The 20,773-nt window shown below is 34.8% G+C and overlaps 2 protein-coding genes across 3 annotated transcripts; one reads left to right on the top strand and one right to left on the bottom strand.

Annotated features, from left to right (window-relative positions):
* Positions 1-135: 135 nt before the first annotated feature.
* LOC137707804 (NAC domain-containing protein 68-like) lies at positions 136-1,426 on the top strand. Its single transcript, XM_068446720.1, has 3 exons — positions 136-594; positions 1,135-1,211; positions 1,282-1,426. The coding sequence occupies exons 1-3, from the start codon at positions 136-138 to the stop codon at positions 1,424-1,426; spliced, it is 681 nt and encodes a 226-aa protein (XP_068302821.1).
* Positions 1,427-3,535: 2,109 nt separating this feature from the next.
* Positions 3,536-20,141, bottom strand: LOC137749403 (two pore calcium channel protein 1-like). Of its 2 annotated transcripts, XM_068489496.1 has the most exons (24): positions 19,886-20,141; positions 19,649-19,792; positions 19,435-19,548; positions 18,280-18,372; positions 16,964-17,094; positions 14,729-14,789; positions 13,508-13,671; positions 12,844-12,949; positions 12,578-12,655; positions 11,852-11,913; positions 10,907-10,979; positions 10,550-10,615; positions 10,295-10,438; positions 9,098-9,155; positions 8,602-8,709; positions 8,112-8,175; positions 7,839-8,007; positions 6,867-6,931; positions 6,586-6,676; positions 6,000-6,086; positions 5,138-5,215; positions 4,538-4,575; positions 4,326-4,437; positions 3,536-3,953 (listed from the first exon to the last, which is right to left on the bottom strand). In XM_068489496.1, exons 1-23 carry the CDS (start codon positions 20,018-20,020, stop codon positions 4,347-4,349), a joined length of 2,220 nt encoding a protein of 739 aa, XP_068345597.1. In that variant the 5' UTR covers positions 20,021-20,141; the 3' UTR covers positions 3,536-3,953; positions 4,326-4,346. The 2 variants fall into 2 exon arrangements, with proteins under 2 accessions (XP_068345597.1, XP_068345598.1); XM_068489497.1 differs by lacking the exons at positions 14,729-14,789; positions 16,964-17,094.
* Between the last annotated feature and the right edge of the window lie 632 nt (positions 20,142-20,773).

Here is a 20,773-nt window from a genome sequence, read left to right as displayed (position 1 = left end):
CCAAGGTTTCTGAAACAAAACCTAGCAGCTACTTTCCATTTATTTTGCCCCGTCATGTTTTCATTACAACCTGCACATCCGCACTGTTCTTTCGAGCCTCGAGACGATTGAATCTTCAACATAAGCTTCATTATCATGGAGACTGCTAGCAGCCTGGGATTACCAGTCGGATGCCACTTCGAACCATCCGACAAAGAGCTTTTGCTTCACTTTCTTGACAACAAGGTGCATGGTCTACCGCTTTCTTGCAACGCCACAATTGAATGCGATCTTTATCGAAATGAAGAAACATGGACGCAGTTGTTCGATCAAACTAGTGAAGGATATCTCTACTTTTTCACCGTGTTAAAGAAGAAGACGGAGAAGGCTTCACGGGTAGAGAGGACCTCATCTGGAGGATGCGTTATGTGGAAAAGCCAGAACGATAAGCCTGTCAAGGCTAAACTTGATCCTCGTGAATCGACTGAGACTCGTATCGGGTTTAATCGAATGTTTTCCTATGTTCCGAAAGAGGGTTCGACGTCTAAGGCAAAAGGAGATTGGGTCATGTATGAGTTTCGACTTGATGATAGCTTTCTGAACAAGAATAACAAAGTAAGTAATACTAATACATGCTTAATTAATTTTCAGTCTTGAATAATCGTTTTAATTCTTCTTCTTCCAGTATAATTTTTGGAGATTGTCTTTGTTTGTTCTTTATTAATTTCCCAAACTTGTTTGTTTATGCATGTTCGTCATTGAGTGTTTTGGTTTGCTGCAGATATCTTTCATAAATTTGGTTCCATCTTTCGTCAGTTTCTGTTTAAACAGGGTTTATTTATTTTTAATACTACTTATGAATACTTTACGTAACTTTTTCTTGTTTGATTAGGGTTTTCATGAATCGGAATCACCGTTTACTAACGATGTTGTTCTTTGTCTGAATTAATACATATAGATTATGAATCTAAATATCCCTACATTCAAAGTCAAAAAATAATTTACAATCTGAATTTTTCATATCTATCATCTTGACAAATCGAGTTATCTTTCAAAATTTAAAGTTTCTCGGTTGAATAGTGATTAACTTTTAATTGAATTTTCTCTATAACCAGTTGATTAAGAACTATTTCAAACATTCTTTGTGTGGTAAAGGAAGGGATTAATTATGGGGGATTGATTCAAATGATTTATTATATGTTGATTAAGGTTAAAAGCAGCTCCCTTGCCTTGTACGTGCGTTTCATGTTTGCAGGCAAACTATTCATTGTCGTGTAATAAATAAACAAAAGTTATAACCAGGGGCCAGCCAAGACTGATTAGAGGGAATGTCAACCAGGAGATGCAGTCCAGTATTGTCAGTGAACCATACCATGAGGAGCAGAATGATGATGATGATGAGGTGGATGTTGGCAGTGAAATCTTAAAGCTTTTAGATCAAGACTAGAACACTCATGAGCAGCAGAATTATGGAAAAAGAATTTCAAGTGACTGAAGCTGAAGAATTACATATCACTTTCGTTAATTGTTTTTCAGTGGGTATTGGCCTAATTCCCTCGCCTATTTTACTTTTTCTTCGTATTATTAATAAAAACTAGTAGAGAGGAAACGGGCGGGGGGTTTCTGGGTGCAACGGTCCTTTCTTCTTCGGGAGAAGGTTGGTGCCTCGCACACGATTATTGACAAAAAACTAATCTCGCCTAATCCTTTTCTAAATTTTTTTACCAAACTGAGATCATTACAATTGAACTATTATTTACTTTTTTGTCACTACTACTAGAAAATACCATTTTACTAACAAATTCTAAGGTGACAAAGCAACCAAGCCACTGCCTATGAGTTGCTGGCTCATTCTTCAACAGGCACGCGGTCAAAGCCCTAGGCTCCTCCCACTGCTTGGGAGCTTACTGTTTCATGTTCTATTTCACTCCCTATTCCCTAATGGGGGTTCTTTTCACCCTTCCCTCACAGTACTACTTCACTATCTGTCACCCAAGAGTATATAGCCTTACAAGGTGGTCCTTGCTAATTCACATGGGATTCCATGTGTCCCAAGTAGTTTCATTTCTTATCATCGCTACAACAAACTATCATATTCATTCTTCAAAATATATTTTTCCGTGTTTGGAACCCAACTCATTTTTTGAGCATCGTGAGCGGAGCCCACCTTGTTTTGCGTGTCATGGTTCGCCTTGTTCTATGTGAGCTGAGTTCGCCTAGTTTTGCATGCGTCAAGCCTGCCTAACATCCTTGTTTATTTGACAAAAATACAAATTTCTTATTTTTGCCAAATATTTTTCCTAAGCATTAAGTTAAACTTTTTAAGGAATTTCGATGCACTTTTGTAGTTTATTAAGCAAAAAATGTATATTGAGTAAAATATTTGAGCTGCAAAAAAAAAAAAAAAAACAATAAGTGAAAAACATAGTAGTGAGTCTCAAAACATTGTTAAATGGAGTTCGATACTCAAGAATCTCAACGAAAGTCTCACCTTAATTTTCAAAACTTCATAGTGAGGTGAAGGTGAAAATAAATAGATTGAATGGTGATTTATTTACGAATTTGTAAAATTGACTAAAAACCATGAGTCTTAATCCACTTTTTTTTTTCTTTTTTTTTATTTATAAAATGCAGAATTTTTATTTTCTCGAAATATTTTTCATGGGCATTAAGGAAATCTTTATAATGTATTTGAAAGCAGATTTACGATTTATTGAGCAACAAGTGTATATTTTGTACAAGAAGTCATTTGATAACCATTTCATTTTCAGATTTTGGTTTTTAATTCACTTTTTTGAAATTTGAAAAATGAAAAATGACAACCAATAAATAAAAACTCATGGCCAAATTTTGAAATCTCAAGACATCAGTTTTTTTTTTTTTTTTTAAACTAAAACTAGTTACCAAACAAAATTTCAATTTTTTTTTAAATTTCAGTAAGTGAATAAAAACAAAACAATATGATTATCAAATGACCCCCTAAAATCAAAGATGTTGCTCATCCAACTGATGTAATACATTCTACTTTTGATTTGATCAAAAGAGTTTTACCAATTCCAACAAAATTAACTTTTAAATTTTATTGAATTGGATACTTTTGCTCTATAGCATATAAAGTTGGTAATGGCTATATTGACCATGGGATTATCCTTTTTCTGTTATTTTATTTCCAATTTTTTTTTTCCTTAAAGGTCTATTAGATACGAACAATCCAACATCATAGTGGATAGAGTGATAGATTTTCATCCATGCACATTCTGAGTTCGAAACATCCCCTCCCTTAAATTATTGTAACAGGTTCGAACTCTCTTCCCTCACTCTACTAATATTATAGAAAATGGAAAATACCAATCATCCAGTGGCATGCAAGGTAAAGCCTTGGCATTGACATCCGGCAAAACAGTTACCAGACAGCAAAACGACGGCGAATAATGAACACAAACTGTGAAATCAACTGCGAGCTTGTACATTTTTTACTCCAAACAAAAAAAAAAAAAAATCGATTAAGAACAAAAGGTCCTACAGAAAACCTTAAACAACATGCATGCGCCGCGAGTTAAAGATAAAAATGTTAAGACGCCAAGGATCGTTGGCTGATTCACTCATTACAATTTACAAGTCTTAAAAATATATGAATGTACAGGCGATGCCATTGATAGGCTCGATTACCTTTTCGTGGTTACATTTGTACAATCAATTAACACGACAAATTTGATGAAAGGCAAGCATATCCAGAAGCAAAAATTGTAATGAAAGAACTAAATTATTTACCAGAAACAGATGCGTGGTAAAATCACTGATTGATCGAACCTCTACGGCCAAAACATAGTGCATGAGCAACAACTCTGTATTCCAATCCAGCAATGTCTCACTTCCAAAATGATTTGAATTTAGTCCAGTTGGAGGATCGTAAGACAAAGGCAGCTCGCTTCGATGATATTTCCAACACCGTTTTCTAGCTCCACAAAGACAATCTGCCAAGCACATAAATGTAAATAGATTATATTGCCAATTTCCGCCATTGAACTTGTTAACAACTTGAGCATCCATTCATGAAAAACTTCCTAGCAATAATGTGTGAATTTCGAGTTACAGGGAGGCTTAGGGTTTACTAGCACCCATTACACCAATGAGTGAGATTGTGAGTATCAAGGTGGGTTAGGGTTCACTTGAGTGTTTTAGGGTGAAGAAAACGTGTGCCTATAGGGTCTAGGTATTGGTGAGGTGTATGAAGAGAATGAAAATGTGTTTTCCTCTTCGATAACCTTTGTCATAATTTCTCATTTGTTTTATGAAGGAACAAATTTGACGGTAACACGAAAAAGCCAACAAAAAAAAAAAAATACCTTGATGGAAAGAAGGAAACTCTATGCTCCATTGGAGGGTTGTGTCTCAGTTAGCTCTGAACTCAGCATATGGTGAAGAAGAACATCAATTCTCTGGCTCCGAGTTTTGGAGCTGCACAAAACTCAAGATATGAGTTTCGACTATCTATAACACTTTAAAAATAGGCTTAGGTACCAACTTGACGCATCCACAAATTTCTTGAAATACGTACCCCAAGGGTCGACGTCGGTCTTTTACTCCTTCCTCTTCCTAAATAAATAAAACAGGATACAACTTAATCATTCAGTAGCACTGAATCGTTAGTGGTTACATGCCAATTATATATGACCCATGATAATAGGACAAAAAAAGCAAAAGGATGTCGATGGAGAAAGGTAAACTTTAAGTTTCTAAACCATTTTTTCATCCTAAAAATTCAGGGTTGGCATGAGATAAAAGTATTTTAATGCTCAGAATACATTAGCGAAAAATTCCGTACAAAAACCAAATTATGTAAAAAACTACTTTTGCTGGTACTTTATAGAGAGCATAAAAGTTTTTTTGGATCAAAACAAAGTAACCAGCTTTCAAATCATCCATTTCAGCTTTCAAATCATCCATTTCAGCTTTCAAATCATCCATTTCATGCATGAACAATATTGGGAAACATCGACATTTTAAGCAACATAGTGGTGGTATTAATTGGTTTTTATTTGAAAATGTAAATTTGATAGAAGTTTACACAAGGAGTCCCAACGGCAGGAATTAAGGGAAACCAGAATCATATGAATAATAACAACCCCAACCCCCACAACATTTTTAAAGTACTGACCTTCCCATTTTCTTCACTTTCTTCTGATGACTCAAGATCCATTTCAGCAAAGAAAGCCTCCAGGACAAAAGCCACGACCTGAAATTACATGGAAACAAAACACGAAAACTCAAACTTCCTAGTTTAAATTCTGTAATTTCTTTAGGGAAACTGAGAGATGCATGATGATACACAAAAGACCCATGCTAAGCACAATGCACAGTGTCTCAGACCACTTCATTCAATCATCCAATTAAAGTTTTGTACAAACGCCACGATCACATCATTGATTCGTAGAAACTCCAAAGATCACATATTTCTTGACTAACTTAGAACATTTATGAATCTATTCATAATTAAATAAAAAACTTAACACTTTTAACATTATTATACATATACAAAGTTCTTATGTAATGAAAATGAATGTAGCTGGAAAAACTAGTACCCCTAAAACATAATGTTGTCGGATATGCACCTTAGTTTCAAATCCTTTAGTTATAATCCAGAAAAGAAACATACTGAAAAAGAACTTGATATTTCCCTTTGCTTACTGATTGGGTTTATATTATATAGGACTATATCCATGGTTTGAGTTTATCACAAACAATTTTTTTTATTTTTTATGAGGGCCTTATGTGGGCTTCAATTTACAGTCCTCTACTTTGCCAAGTGCATGGAAATTCGCTGGTCTAAAAACCCTGCTCAGTTAAATTTCGGGTTGAGTCAGGTGATAGCAACCTGTTCCCCTAATCATCATAGAAAATAACTGACTATGATTGTTGTGCTCTTCAAATAAGTGGGTGCGTGTAACAGAGTATTGTGCGTCTACAACACATGAAACAAAAAAGAGATGAAACAATGAAGTGCCATTTTGGTAGCTCACCAAATTCAATAGCAGTAAGATGGTTATAAGATAAAAGCTGACAAAATATATAATGCTCCACCAAGTTCCTGTTAATTCCTGATAACTCTGAAATGGTAAAACATATGATTAGGGTCATAATAGTAATTATTTCATCTATAATTTGGTAAAAATATGACACAAAATTGATTTAATTTTTAAGATGCTCCTAAACCATATGGTTCAACAAAAAACTTAATCAACAATATGTACTTTGAAAATGGTTATTAATATTATTGCTTAAAAAGTGCTCCTATTGATTCCTTACAGAGCAGGAATGTATAATAACAAATGTATGTAGGCTATTACTTTATGCATTCCTAAAACTAAAAAGTCTGAAAAACACCGCCGAACGTGTAAACGAGTTGATCTACCTAACTGAGCTATATCCATTGTGATACATATTTTATCATGTAGATAATTTCTTGTCAAGATGAATATTACACGATCCAACATTATATCTCTTTGATATGTTTGATAGGTCCCATTGGTCTCTCTTTGTGATACATATTTTATAATATGCAATATTACTAAAAAGAAAAGAGAAAGTTGAGACAATTTTACGTACCTTCATCCATACTTGCCAGTTTCCCATGACTAGCAAATTGAAAAGTGTTACCATCCCATTGGGGTAGTCATTGAAGTTGAAAAGTAAGTAACTGATTTTGTCAAGAAATTCAATGAATTGACATTTAACAAGCAATTTTCCCCAGAGTTCTACAGAATCTATGCCATCTTTTATCAATATTCTACTTAAGGGCTGCTAAAGAAGATAAGAGCCATCCTGTTCGATATTCTATTAAATATCTCAGGTTTTATGTCAACAGTTCCATCAATGACAAAGGATACTCATTCTCATAAAGCTCAGATCCTTCCAAAGAGGTATTTCCATCATTCACCATTCCACCGAATATCTACAAATTAAAAAGGAAAGAAGTTCTTAGAAACAGATATAACATTAGCTAACAGATTGAAAGTTAATATAATTTCAGAAATGTAAGTATATCATCAATGGGTTTGGAAGATGTCACGCCATATAATTTCTAATGCATTCATTAACCACTGTCTGCCTCAGAAAGGTGTCCCTCGAATAAGCATGGGCTAAAGTGAACTACTCAAAAAATACAAAGCTAGTACTAAAGTATAGAAAGTGCACTTGATATTAAACAAAGGACTTTCAAAAAGACAGCTTGAAAGGTGTCTATTAAAAGTTCTCTCAAATGTATTGCATCTAGACATTTTCAAGTCCCTCCATCTAATTTTTGTAGTGCATACCTAACAAATTTAGCCTAACTTCCATGGAATAGTCCCTCGTCCAAACACACCAAGGATTTGGCCGAGTCAAGAATATTAAATAATAAGCACATAGGTTTCTCTTCTTTTTTCCAGATTTGTTCTTTGCTCTTTTGGGATTGGCAATTTGTATTCTCCTTTTGGTTTTAGTTTAATTTTTGTTATATTTGTTTTGGTCGCTTCATCACAATACAAGACACCATTAGCGCCTATTTGGAATTGTGATATATGAAGCATATTTGTTCATGGTACACATATTATACAATTAAAAAGAAAAATTACTTATACAGTTATACTTTTTAGTTTTTGTACAACCAAAAGAACAACGGTGTAACTGGAAATCTGGAGTGCCTTAGATTAATGTTGTGGTAGTCAGTGATTTCATTCGTTGACTTTTGGTGTCTACTTTAAAATCTTAGAGTTTGGCCAGAGGACACCTTGTTTTCTGTTTTTGTTCACCTTTTTATTTTAACAAAAGTCTTTTCATCAACAAAGTTTCAAACGCAAGTTTAGAGAACACTGTATTACCTGTACACCAAGTATACAATAGATACACAAGACACAGAATATGGTTCCAAGGTATGGCATCAAACTCGGTATGAGGGCTAAGAAGGTAGCAACAAATGCCCGGTAGCGCTGGATATGCATCAGGAGCCTAATCAATCTTAACAGTCTTGCAATGAGAAGGTAGCGAATCCTGATAACAAGAAAACGAGAAATTCATTGAAAAACATTAGGACCGGTACATTGAGGAAATATAAGAAAGCTAATAGCACGGAGTATAAGAATTTCATCCCCTACCATTCTCCATTTGAAAGAAAAGTTAGTCCTTCAGGAGCCACAAAAGTTATAGTTTCCCCAATAACTGCAAAAGTAATAACCATTTGTCGCTGAAATACAATACAATCTAATAATGCTAAGAAAGATACATATAAAATCCAAATTCAATTACAACTAGAAATCGCATACCAAACATAGCCTCAAGTGAATCGCACTAATAGGTAAGTGATCTATTGGTCATCAACTAATCAATCCTACAATTAAGTGACTCACACTAATCATGACAACAGTGAGGCATATGCAAAATAATTTGCATGGGAAACAGAGTCGAATTGTATATTGACCAATACTTAGAACTTGGAAGAGCTTAATATGATTGGAATTATTTTTAATAACAAATATCATTATAAAACATTATAGAACAATTTCTTCGAAAACATTTTGATGATAAGGACAGAAGTTTAATATTAGATCAGAAGAAACAGGGATGTGGCTGTCCCGTACTGGTTACCTATTATCCATGTCACCACAAAATCAAAGCGATTTTGGCCATCCCTCCAATAGTTCTCAAATCCAAAAGAATAGACTTTCAGAGCCATTTCCAGTACATATACCCACCCTGTGGGGCACAAAGCAAACCATTGGAACAAGTTAAAGCTGAGGTCCTCAAAAATAGCTCTCAATAACTGACTTCACCCATTGGCCAAGCGAAGAACCAAAAGAAAATGCACATGATCGTAAAAAATTACAAGATAATTTACACATTCTGTAGATTTGCCACAGAAATTGGAAATTGAAGTACTTTATTGGTTGAAAAACATGAATTTACTAAACTTTGGATGCAAATGACCTCCAGCCACAAGTTCTAGAACATCCTACAATTTAGCTGGCTATAAATATCTTCGAAACCAGAAGTAAATTTTGTGTGGCAACTATATGGATCGTTATTCAACTCCTATTCCAATAAAGACAGTACCAGAAGAATTATTGTTGTCGCAAGCCCTTACCAAAAACAAACTCCGCCACTTGCCATACCTCTTGACCAGTACTGTTTTCTATATCAAGCTGAACGCCCAAATTCAAATTAGCATGCATCATGATAATTGACTTATATGTAATCAGAGCAATTAATAATGAGGCATCAAATGTTCAAATGATTCAAATCATGGTTAACAAGAATGTGGCGTAACATTCCATTTAAACCTTTTTAGATAATGACGCATGGTGCAGATCACACACAAATGTAATTAAGAGAGTTTTCTTGTATTGAAAAGCATATATTATCAACGCGTAAGGAACAAACGTAGGCATGCAATTTTGGTTCTCAAATATCTTTTTCAATACCAGAGAGCAACTGCACAAGCATCAATGTTTCTCTCAAGCTTCATACCAGAACCATTCATTATATTTCCCATGTATGTCAAAGCAAAGTTGATGTAAATAAAAAATAGTCAAGTCCTTCTTATATAGTGTGTAGAAGATTAATGATACTCCAATCATTATCAGAACCAATAATCTAAAGCGAAATTTGATAAGGACGTGGTATACTACAAAATTATTTAAAAGAAAGAAAAGTAAAACTGAAGGAACAAATAAAAAAGTTGAACATTTAAAAAAGGTTCTCCAACCACATTTAGATTGGGGGAGATGGGGGTTCCACCATCCCCTGAGATGGCGCACCCAAATGTCGACCAAGAGTATTGCCATGAGCTCCTTCCATCTTATATTTCCAGGTACAAAGCGGATGTGGGACTCAACATATAAGCATAAGATATTAAACTTGGGCAATGACAATGTCCCTTGAGATGGAGGCCTTGAACCCCTTGTTAGGAGGCCTTGTGCACCCTAAAGAAGAGTGGCTCCGAAGGGGTGGCCAGTTTTTATATGACCCAATAACAACTCCAGAACAAGAAGTTAGCAGATTAGTATTAAGTATGATCCTGTCCCTTAAACCCGTACACAGTCTATGTATTGGGTTAACCACAACTTGAATACAACACGAATGGGTGCGAACAGTAATCATTTGGTGTTGGCACGAAAGGTAGATGACCATGTTGCGTTGACACAATTATAACCTAGTCTATTATAACTTGACAATTTAAAATTTCAAGTTAAATTTATTATACTACACATGCAAGTGTGTGTAAACAAACTATGATTTCTGTAAAGCACTAGTGCAAGTTATGTTGAATTTCAAGCCATACCGTTGTTTCTACAATAACAGTAGCCAGGTTGAGTATGAGTATGAAGGATATTATGTATCCAAATATGGGACTCCGTATGAAGGCCTTCAACTTTTCGGAGAACAATGAATGGTAGACTGAAGGGAACTTTTCAAGCAGAGAGGGCTGCACCCAAAATTTAAAGCATCAAAAGTGCAGTATAAGAGCAGTTCACCATCATATAAAATAATAACAAGCAATTTTCTCGTGCTTTGGATCCGAATAAATTCAACTTACAGTATCCTCCTTCGGGAATTTTAGGGCAATGGCATTGCAAAGATCAAAGAATTCTTCTAAGTTGATCTACCAGTGAAACAAATAAACATCCAACAAATAAATCAGGGACGTAGAGTCCACAAATGATAATAACCACATGAAACTTCGCAAAAAATGGAGTTGCAAAACTAGCAAGACACACATGATGTTAACATGAGCTTGTATCAAAGAAGGGCGGTATAATGTAAAATAATAATAACATATCAGAAAGAGGCCATCAAAGCTATTTTAAACCAATCATATGAAAATTTCAAATTTATACTGCATAAAAGATACTGAAAATAGTCTAAATAAATGCCTACAAGCAATTTAATCTACCTTGAAGTCTCCACTGTCATCCAGCTCATCAAATATCAGCTGAAATTCCTCACTTGTCATTTTTGGCAAAGTCCTAAAAACAATTTAAACAAAGGCATAGGTCAACATCAGCAAGATCAATAAAAAGGGCGACCCCAAGCTAACAAGGCTCCGCGCTTTGCAAGATCAATACAACAAAATATTAAACACACACACACACAATACGGCTCACTCATGGAAACATTTGCAAGACAATGTATCACTGACACAGTGTAATAAGTAACTAGTTGGTATCTGAAGCAAATACAAAACAGGCACGGGACCAAACTATTGCAAACTGTTTTAACATTGTTGTGTAACGGACCTGGGCGAGCCCACAACTAAAACTGATCCGACATGGATTTTGTAAGAGCGGCTCAAAATATGGAGAGCAGATAACTTAAAAGAAATTTAAAAAGTGCAAATGCATGTTAAAATCTCAACAAGCTATTCCCAGGCCAGAAATAAACTTCAGGCCTCGTTTGGTGTCTAGCGTTAGCTTGAATTGGATAACTCCCTAGGTTCAATGAATGTTGAATGAATAAATGGATGTTAACTTCCATAGTTTGTCTAAGTTGAAGTTAGAAGATGGATTGTCATCAAAGAAACTTGTCCCTTCAAATCCCCAGAAAATGGTGGGACTGGGTGGGCAAATTTTTTTTCATGACTAATGGATATTCTACTTTCTACTTGGACAAACTATGCAAGTTGACATCCATTTCTTCATTCAACATTCATAGAATATAGGAGTTATCCAATCCAAGCCAATCCAAGACACTGAATGACGCGTCAAAGTAATATTCTCAATCAACTACTTCTCAATGTATCTGTTCTACTTAAAGTATCCTCTTTCACATTTGACTAAAATGACCTTAAGATAAAACATGGAACATTGACAGAATATAGATGAGGTTGGACCATGGATACCTGTATTTATTTAGTTCCTCAAATAGTTGAATACACTCATCCTTATTGAGATACCCTACATTCTGTCAAGCACAAATTGATGGAACACTTAGACCACTTATAACATGGAACACATTAAAAGTAGAAGTTACGTCAAACATAAAAACCACACTAGAATACAGAAAAAGCTTCCATGTAAGTGTACTGTATTTGTGATGATTATATTTTACCTTCAATTCGACGTAAAAAGTCAACTAAGTTGTCATAAATGAAATAAACACTGTTTTCTGATCGGTGAAAGAGAGAAAATCAATAACAAGGATGGCAATTGGTAGAGTTCAAGGAAAGATAACCCAAAGAATAAGGATCATCACCAATTATTAGTTTTCATCAGCATTCTGAACAGGGATCGTCTTTCAATCCTGTTCATATTCCACCATTAATGTGAATTTTTTATCATTCTGGCTTATAAATAAATTCCATAACCCACATGCAAAAGCCCTACAAGTACACAGGAGAAACACCTAAAGCTCAACAGATCTAAAACTCATAGGGGGGAAGAAGAGAATAGAAACAAGATTCATCAACTCAAAGAAAAGTCAAAGGAACATTTTCTACACTGTTCAAAGATCAATAGCTGAGCGGTCATTAAGCATAGGGATGAGAAACAGTAGAATAAACGTGCAACTTACTCATATCTCCTTAGTTTCTGTAAGATCTTATCAATGAGGGGAAACAATTACTTACATCCTTGTCTAATAAATTGAAGGCTTTCTTTAGTATAGCTTTCCTCGTCTGGTCCATCTCAGAAACTTGCTTTACAAGCTACAGAACAAATTGCATATAAGCACGTATATTCATATTCTTCCTGAAAATTACAAAATATAATCACAACAAAACTGTTAAGTGTAGTAAACTCTAGGAGCAGTTAAACTAGTGGATACAAGATAAAATTAAATACAACAGTCATCCATGTGATCGTTAAAAGCAGATAGTATATACAAGAACTACACCTGATTTTTGAAGCTATCGTACACAACAGCAAGAATCAAGTTAGTGACAAAGTAAACTCCCAGCAGCACGTAGAGAACAAAAAACAAGGAATACCAACGTGAAGCCCTAAATAACAAGAAAATAGAATTTCATTAAATAGTAAAACCAACGGCCACATGTGAAGAATTGTTCTAATGCCAACTTTAAGAAGAATAACAATGTCCGCAAGTTAAAACAAAAGCAAAGGAAATTCCAATGCTCGTAGACATCTTAATGTGAAAATTCCATGCGAATAACCACAAAAAATAAAAAATTCTAACATTCGTTCAGCATATCTTTGGTGCATTCCTTTCTCGACATACTTTTTTAATTTCTCATTTTACTCTTTTATTGTTCTGCTCATTTGTTCCCCTACACAAGGATTCTTTGAATATTTCTTGCCAGTATATTTCTCTCTATCCCCAAAGATAGACATAACAGCCAAATCAACTCAAATTAAAATCCTAATGGAATCCCCAAATTATGGGGAAAACATGAAAAGTCTTTAAAATAATTAAATAATTCAGTTTATGGTAGAAAAATAGGAACCTGACTTTCTGGATGAAATTATAAAACAAGAGTAAATAAAAACAAAAAGCAAAAAACAAAAAGAGCTCTCTAGTCAATTTTCATGGTCAAACTTACTTGTAGGCAGGTATCCAGACATCTGGATTGTTGGATGTGGTGAATAAAACAAACATCTGATACAATGTAATACCATACGAAGTAAATACTGTTCCCTGCTTGGTATCTTCAAACATGACATAGGCCAACCAACTGGAAAACAGAAGAAATAAAAGCCCTAGAGCCTGCAATGGAAAAAATTAATGGTGAAAACCAGACTAGGAATTTTAAATAATTTTATTCAATGAAACAGAACAAAGTGGAAGTGTGCCATCACACAAGCCTTACAAACTGTAAAAGGAAAAACGTAAGACTTTCCTTTTTTGATAAGGGAGAAAAATAATTGAATTAAAAAAATAAAAAAAATAAAAAAAAGATGAACAAAAGTCTAACATTAACCAACAAAAACTAGAATATACGAACAAAATCTTTCAACAAATAAAAAACTAGAAGCAAAAAAATAAACATTTGAAGCACAGCTTTCATAAAACACACTAACAACACTCCTCCCAATCAAGAAGGATTTCACGACGGGAACGGCCCTTAAAATGTACGGCCAAATCCCACAAAGAAACAAAAAGTTCAATTTATCCAAATTTGACCTCCAAACCCTCCTCTTTGTCTTAAAAAGATATTTTGTCCCATTCCATTCCTAAACCCTAAACCCCTTCAGGGCCTTCACCCATGAAAAACTACGGAAACGCCAGATCAAACTGAACACCTCCAGCAATCCTAGACAAATCTGACTAATGAACATGCAGTGCAGAAATATGGTCTGCATTCTCCTCATCCAGTTTACACCGCACCCCAAAGTGGTGATAATCACGCAAAGGATCTTCTTCTCTAGAACATGATGTCAGAGATATTTAGAGTTTTCCAAAATCAACCAGCCAAGAGAATTAACACCTAAGCTGCCACACCAGCCATCCAAATTATCTTGAATGGCTCAAAGGAGGGATCCAGTTGATCTGTTACCAACTGAAAGGAGAAGGATGAGCTGACCATGATCTTTGTTCAACTAGACACAAGCCCAAGGAAAAATGACTTGTAAGAATCTCAATACAAGGTGGGAAAAAATATTGGTTCCCAAAATGCGACTCTCCTCCCATTATCAACCACAATAAGATTTAAGAGGGGCAAAATAGAATAAATAAAGCTATCAGGTAAGACAATCACTAACTAACAAAAGGATAAATACCCTACTGATACAAATAAGAGCTCAAAAATAGATAGTTAACAAACCAAGATGTTCAAGTACGTTCCAAGCATTCCAGCCAGGATGAGCATGCATGACCGCAATTCCCTATTAGTAAAGGTAAAATGGAACCAAGCAAGCTCAAGTTATTATGGGAAAAAGAATAACATAGTACATGCATCAAAAGATAATAATACATAATGAGGTTTGCTTCCACAAATTATTATATCCATATGGCATCATCAATGGTCTAACAGAACCAAATGTCACTACATAGGAATTTGTTCCTGTAAACCTTAATTAAAAACCAGAAAGTTTGTGTCTCCGCTTCTTTATTGTTTGGTGGAAGGGTAGGAAATGGAAAATGTAGATTCCCCACATAAACAAGATCAGAATATGCATATGATTATGTACAAGCAGCACTCCTCAGCATCTGTGTTTTGACTCTTTTTGTGAAGGACAAGAGTCCATATGAGGATCATATATATAAAGTTTAAGCAAAAGAACATAATAACATACAAAAATAAATGTCATTTGCATCTTATGTGGCCCTTAAAATCTTTAGTTATGCAACTTCATACGAATGTCTTAAAAAAAAAAAAAAAGGAAAATTTTAGCAATGCCACATGAACTTTTAACCCCTATGACACTTGACCACCTCAAACAAGCTTTTGTGACAAAATACCGCCCACCATCAAGACTGAGGATCTCCGTTTAAAAACAAAATGTCACGTGCACGTCACCACCATTTTGTGACTGATTGCCACTTGAACTAATGTTTTGTGCAATACTGCACCCTGATTTTTTTTTATTTTGTACATAGTGTCACCTGAAACCTTACCAAATTATCCCCCAACTCTATTCAAGCAATCATATTCTAATTCTTTTTATTTTACTTTAGTTTTGGTCAAGTAATATCGGGCATTTGGAATAGCTTCTTATGGGCCATCAAAAAATAATTTTGAAAGCCCATTTAATTTCAAACCCTCAAGATTTTTTATCAAAACTAAGAAAATAACTAAAATTGTTGTGAAATATGGTGTGAATGCCACACACAGAAATGCATGAAGAAGCAAAGCAACATGCTGCCTAAGTGGACATTGGCGGCACCAATTAAGGGCTTTAGGTAGGATAAGTCTTAGGGAGATGAAAATAGTAAAATGGATGAGGAATTTTACTCACGCCATTTATTTCCTACCAGTGTAAGGCTTCCCTATATAAATGGCATGAGTGAAAGTCCTCAACCATTTTACTATTTCATCCCCTAAGACTTACTCCCACCCTTGGAGTAAAACTCAAATTTTAGGTTCCAAACTTACCCTAAGTTGCTCTAACCCTTGGGGCATATATGAGTTAAAACCCAAAACTCATTTCTGGGGCAAATTTAGCCTAGGATTCCCCTTGGGTTAGTGGGGCTGGCCCACCATATATGTGTATTTTTTTTAGTTTTATATTTATAAATTCATTGAAACCAACGGCTAAGATCTAATATGATCAAATCCAATGGTAAAAAAAAAAAAAAAAAATTTAACGGTCCAAATTTAAATCCAACGGCTAAAGTAATTAAAAAAAAAATTAGTTTATGTGTTTCATATTCTTTCATAGTGTTCCATGAGTTTCATGGTGTTGGTTTAATGATTTTTCAATATTTAGCGGAATCTAAATATTTTTAGGTTAAAATGTTCAAAAAATTAAATTAGGATACTCTACATAATTTTTGTTTAAAAAAAAAGTTACTTTAAGAAAAAAATTATCCTAAATTCATTCTTAAGTAATCTCGGGCTAAAAATTTAACCCACAAGGGTTGGAGGAGAAAAATTGTTTCTAGGTTAAATATTTTAGATTTTAACCCAAGGGTTGGAGATGGTCTAAGACTTACCCGAGCTAAATCTTCTAATTGCTGTCACCAAAGTCCACTTTGGCTGTATGTTGCTTTGCTTCTTCATGCAATCTGATGTGTGGCATCCACACCATATTTCACAACAAAAATGAGTTTATAAATTTTTCCCCCCAAAAGCTTGAATAAGATTGAAAAGGTAGTTTGGAAGCAAAAGAAAAGTTTCAAGTGCCACAATAAGAAGTTCATGTGGAAAACCATCACAAAAAAAAAGTTAAGGTGGCAATTTGTCACATGATTCACACATGACAATCTATTAACAGAAAACCTAATGGTCTTCAAGATAGGTGGCGTCTTGTAACAAAAGTTTAGTTCAAGTGGTAAACGTCGCAAAAGAAAGTCTAAGCGGTCAAGTGTCGCGTGAATTAGATTTTACACACAATACCTGAAATTCAATATGAAAAAGATAACTCTGATGTATGGTGCAATCCTGAAAGGAAGGGAATCAAAGGCCACCGAAGACACATAGAGAGCATAAACCAGCATATCAGCAACCAAAATCAGTAGGCATGTGACCTAAAAAGATCCAAAAAAAAAAAAAAATCATTACTAGAAAGAAAACAAGAACAGCATTCAGCGTTCATAGTCGGTGGACAAATCAAATATTAATTTCAACATTGATTTTAATCGTTTTCTACAAAAAATGCTTTTTTTTCCTAAGCTGTTTATAATGCTCAAGATATCAATAGTTACGTAAGTCCAAATGCACAGAAATATTATAGTCTACACATCCCTTTGGCTGATATTAATTGAAGCAGAAATGTTGACTAAAGATCAGACAAGAAATCTCATGTAATTAATATAGTTGATTCTAAAGAGTAAATGCAAACTGTTGACAGTAGATTCATAGCAGTCATCATAGGGATTCGACATGAAAAAGGGAGTGCCGGCTATCGACTACCTGATTCATAGCAGTCATATTTGACGTATTGTATTTGGTTCCATACTCGATTTATATTGTTTGTATTGCTATATATATCCTCCAACTTCAAGAACAACATAATCAAGAGGAATTACTCTGATTTTAAACTCATCTAGAAAGGATGAACTGCTATCATTTTTAGCAGTTCGCCTTCTGTTGTACTACTGCAGCACCAGAAAGGAACTAAAGCCCAACTCAACTCCTCATGGATTTTCTGGTGGAAGGTTATTTGCTTAGTTTTCCTTTAGTTAGAAGATAACTGATTTCCATCCGTACAGATTTTGAATATCAAATATGAAAGGCATGTCGAAGATTCTGTACGTGATAAAACATAAAAAAATACTCTCTTCTGATTTTCATGTAAATTCCTGTATGGATTATATTGGAACCCCTATGAAGCGTCAAGCAGTCATCAGGAGAAGCAATAAAATTTCCAGACAGCCTAAGGCCAGAAATGCTTAATGGTTGAAATTATACTGGAGAAACAATGATGCTTAAATGGCTGATTCCAATATAATAAGGACTGCATAATGGTTACATCTGCAGGGTTGAAGGTAGCACCAACTATAGCCAGATTTGATCACCCCCTCCCCCAAGAAACAAAAAATAAGTCATGTAGATTATTTGGATCTCTGCAACAACAAATCTACTGCACTTTGATTCACAAAAAGAGTGCTAGAAGACCAAGATGAATATGATTTATTAATACTACGGATGAAGGATAAGGAAGAGAACCTTTCATATTACAGCCAATGATAAGGCCAAAACAAAGCACTTACCTTAAATATGGTAAGAGGATTTTTCCAATAGAGGAACCCTTCATACGAAATTGGAAAGAAAATGTGCACTATGAGTACAATGAGTGTTATTCCCTGCACAGAAAAGGGTAAATTTAAACTTCTAAAAAGAAAAGTAGCTGTGTAATGCATTAACAACAGAAATTAGGCCAAAAAAAAGTGAAATCTCAAAAATGTATCATACAAGCTCAAGTAAACACCACAAATCTTCTAACATCATCCTGTAACAACAATAACACAATACCACTGTGTGTGTATGTGAGCATCTCTATTGATAATTTACTTGCACTATGCTTGGATAATCTGTTTAATTTACACATTACCCACGCATAGTGATTATTTACTTATTCTGATTAATTTATGAATACTTAACAAAAGCAGAAGTGTGTGTATGCGTGCATAAGCACCGCATGAATGTGAGTGGCGAGCAAGTTTTTGCAGAGCTACATAAAATTTTGGAGAACTCCGCCTTCCATAAATTAAGGAGAAATTAGGTTCTCATCCCTAATTGTTTTATTTCCTTGATTGAAACCTTATTCCTTTTTAATTTTTTATCAATGTCCTTTGGTTTTTATCACGCCATTAAATATTTACATGTCAGCATATTTAAATTTTTTAATTAAAAATTATTTAACCATTTCCAAATAGATCCATTTAGTGTTAGAAACGTTACATTTGATAATATTTACATTTATTCTAAATTTTGCATCATATATTTCTATTTTTATTATTTGTACCCATTTTTAAATTGCAACCATTTTTAAAATATGTTTAAACTATTATTTGGTATTAATCTTTCCCTACTAGGTAGGTATTAGTCCTTGCATGATATTAGGAAGGATTTAATCATTTTTGTTATTAAATTTCTTAATTAATACTGAAACTTAACATTTTATCCTTCAATCAAAGTATTCATTAGTAAAGTTTCAATCTAACCTTGACCAAAAAAAAAAAAATTCAATCTAAAATTTTAGTCAATCAGCTCAGAAGTTAGCAGAGTACAACAATGGTATACACTAGGAGCAACTAATTGAAATTGTTAAAAGAAAACATCGAAACTGCATCGGACGTAGACGATGAACTTGAACAGAATGTTGAGTGTGAAACAGAAATGAGACTAAAAAAAACAAAAAATACCTCATAAATAAGAGACTCCAGAGAATTCAAGTACGGCAATTGGCCAAGATAGAAGTAGTCTCTGTCACTACATGTATACACACTGTCGGTGTACCTATAGCACCACAGAGGTTTCTGCAAAGAATTCACCAAGCACCATATAGTAAAATTGGACACCAAAAAATAGTCAAAAATTATATTTTTGAAAAATAAAAAAAAAATTGCAGAGACGAACCTCGAGGAAGTTGAGTACGATGAGGGCGAAATAGAGGAGGGCCCAAAGGAAGCTGAATCGGAAGTAAAGGAAGTAGTACTTAGCGGCGCTCTGAAAGTTTGATTGGTCCAGTATCTGCTCTGGTAACCCAATGCCATCTTCCGCCTGCAGATTATATTGCAATTTATTTCTCTGTTTTCGCAACGAGTAAGACGAAAAATGAGGATTTAGGGAAATGAGAGAGAAGGAGAGAGGGACCAAATCGACGAGTGCAGCAGCTTTCTGATAGGGAGTGCCGGAGGTGATGGCATCGGAGCGGTGTTTGAAGCCGGGGAATGGACTGCGAGGGCGCCGAAGGCCGCTGCCTTCACCGCTGAGCAGAGGCTTCTCCATCTTCTCCGGCGATGTGACGAGCCGAAATGGAAAATGGGTTGTCCGGCGCGGTTCGAGGAGTTATTGCGGCAGTTGGGAATTGCGACTTGTGACTGACGTTTGTCTGTCTGGTGTTTTAAGTTTACCGCTGGAAAATAAAATAACAATCGAAGTTTATTCCTAACCGCAAGATCAATTTGGACGGCCAAGAGTGAGAGTGCTCGGTGCCCCAGATCCCGAGAGTAGGATCCGGAGGTGTTTGGTTCCGTTGGATTTGATGCGGCGGGGGATGTGCATAAAGTATTGTTGACGTGGAACATAACGTGGATAGAGTTTTATAAATGAATACTGATCGTGACCGCAACCAAATCTCGGATTTGGATGTCGAATTTTTTTATTTTTTCAATTTATTTTTTCAATTTATTTTGGTTTCATGTGGGGTTGGTTGGAGTGATTGGTGGAGGACTCAAGGATAAACTACCCGATGTCGGCAAGGCCATGCTCGATCATTTGGTGTCCTATCAAATTGATCCCGACTTTCTCTAAGTATTCTAAACAAATAATCAACCTATTAAAAATGTTACCTTCATTAAGAACCAATTAAAAATCTGTTAAAATTAAAATAAACTTGATGTTAGATTACATATTGATTAAAATCACTTGATGTATTCTTAATTCAAAATAATTAATGTGCATTTTATTTAAGGCTTATTATATTAACATTGTACAAATTGTTGAATAAACCTCACATACTTAATACACCGTACATTTGCT

Source organism: Pyrus communis, chromosome 11, assembly GCF_963583255.1.
Source record: "Pyrus communis chromosome 11, drPyrComm1.1, whole genome shotgun sequence".
NCBI lineage: Eukaryota > Viridiplantae > Streptophyta > Magnoliopsida > Rosales > Rosaceae > Pyrus > Pyrus communis.
Note: the sequence above shows the minus strand (reverse complement) of the source record. Positions and strands in the feature narration are given on the sequence as shown.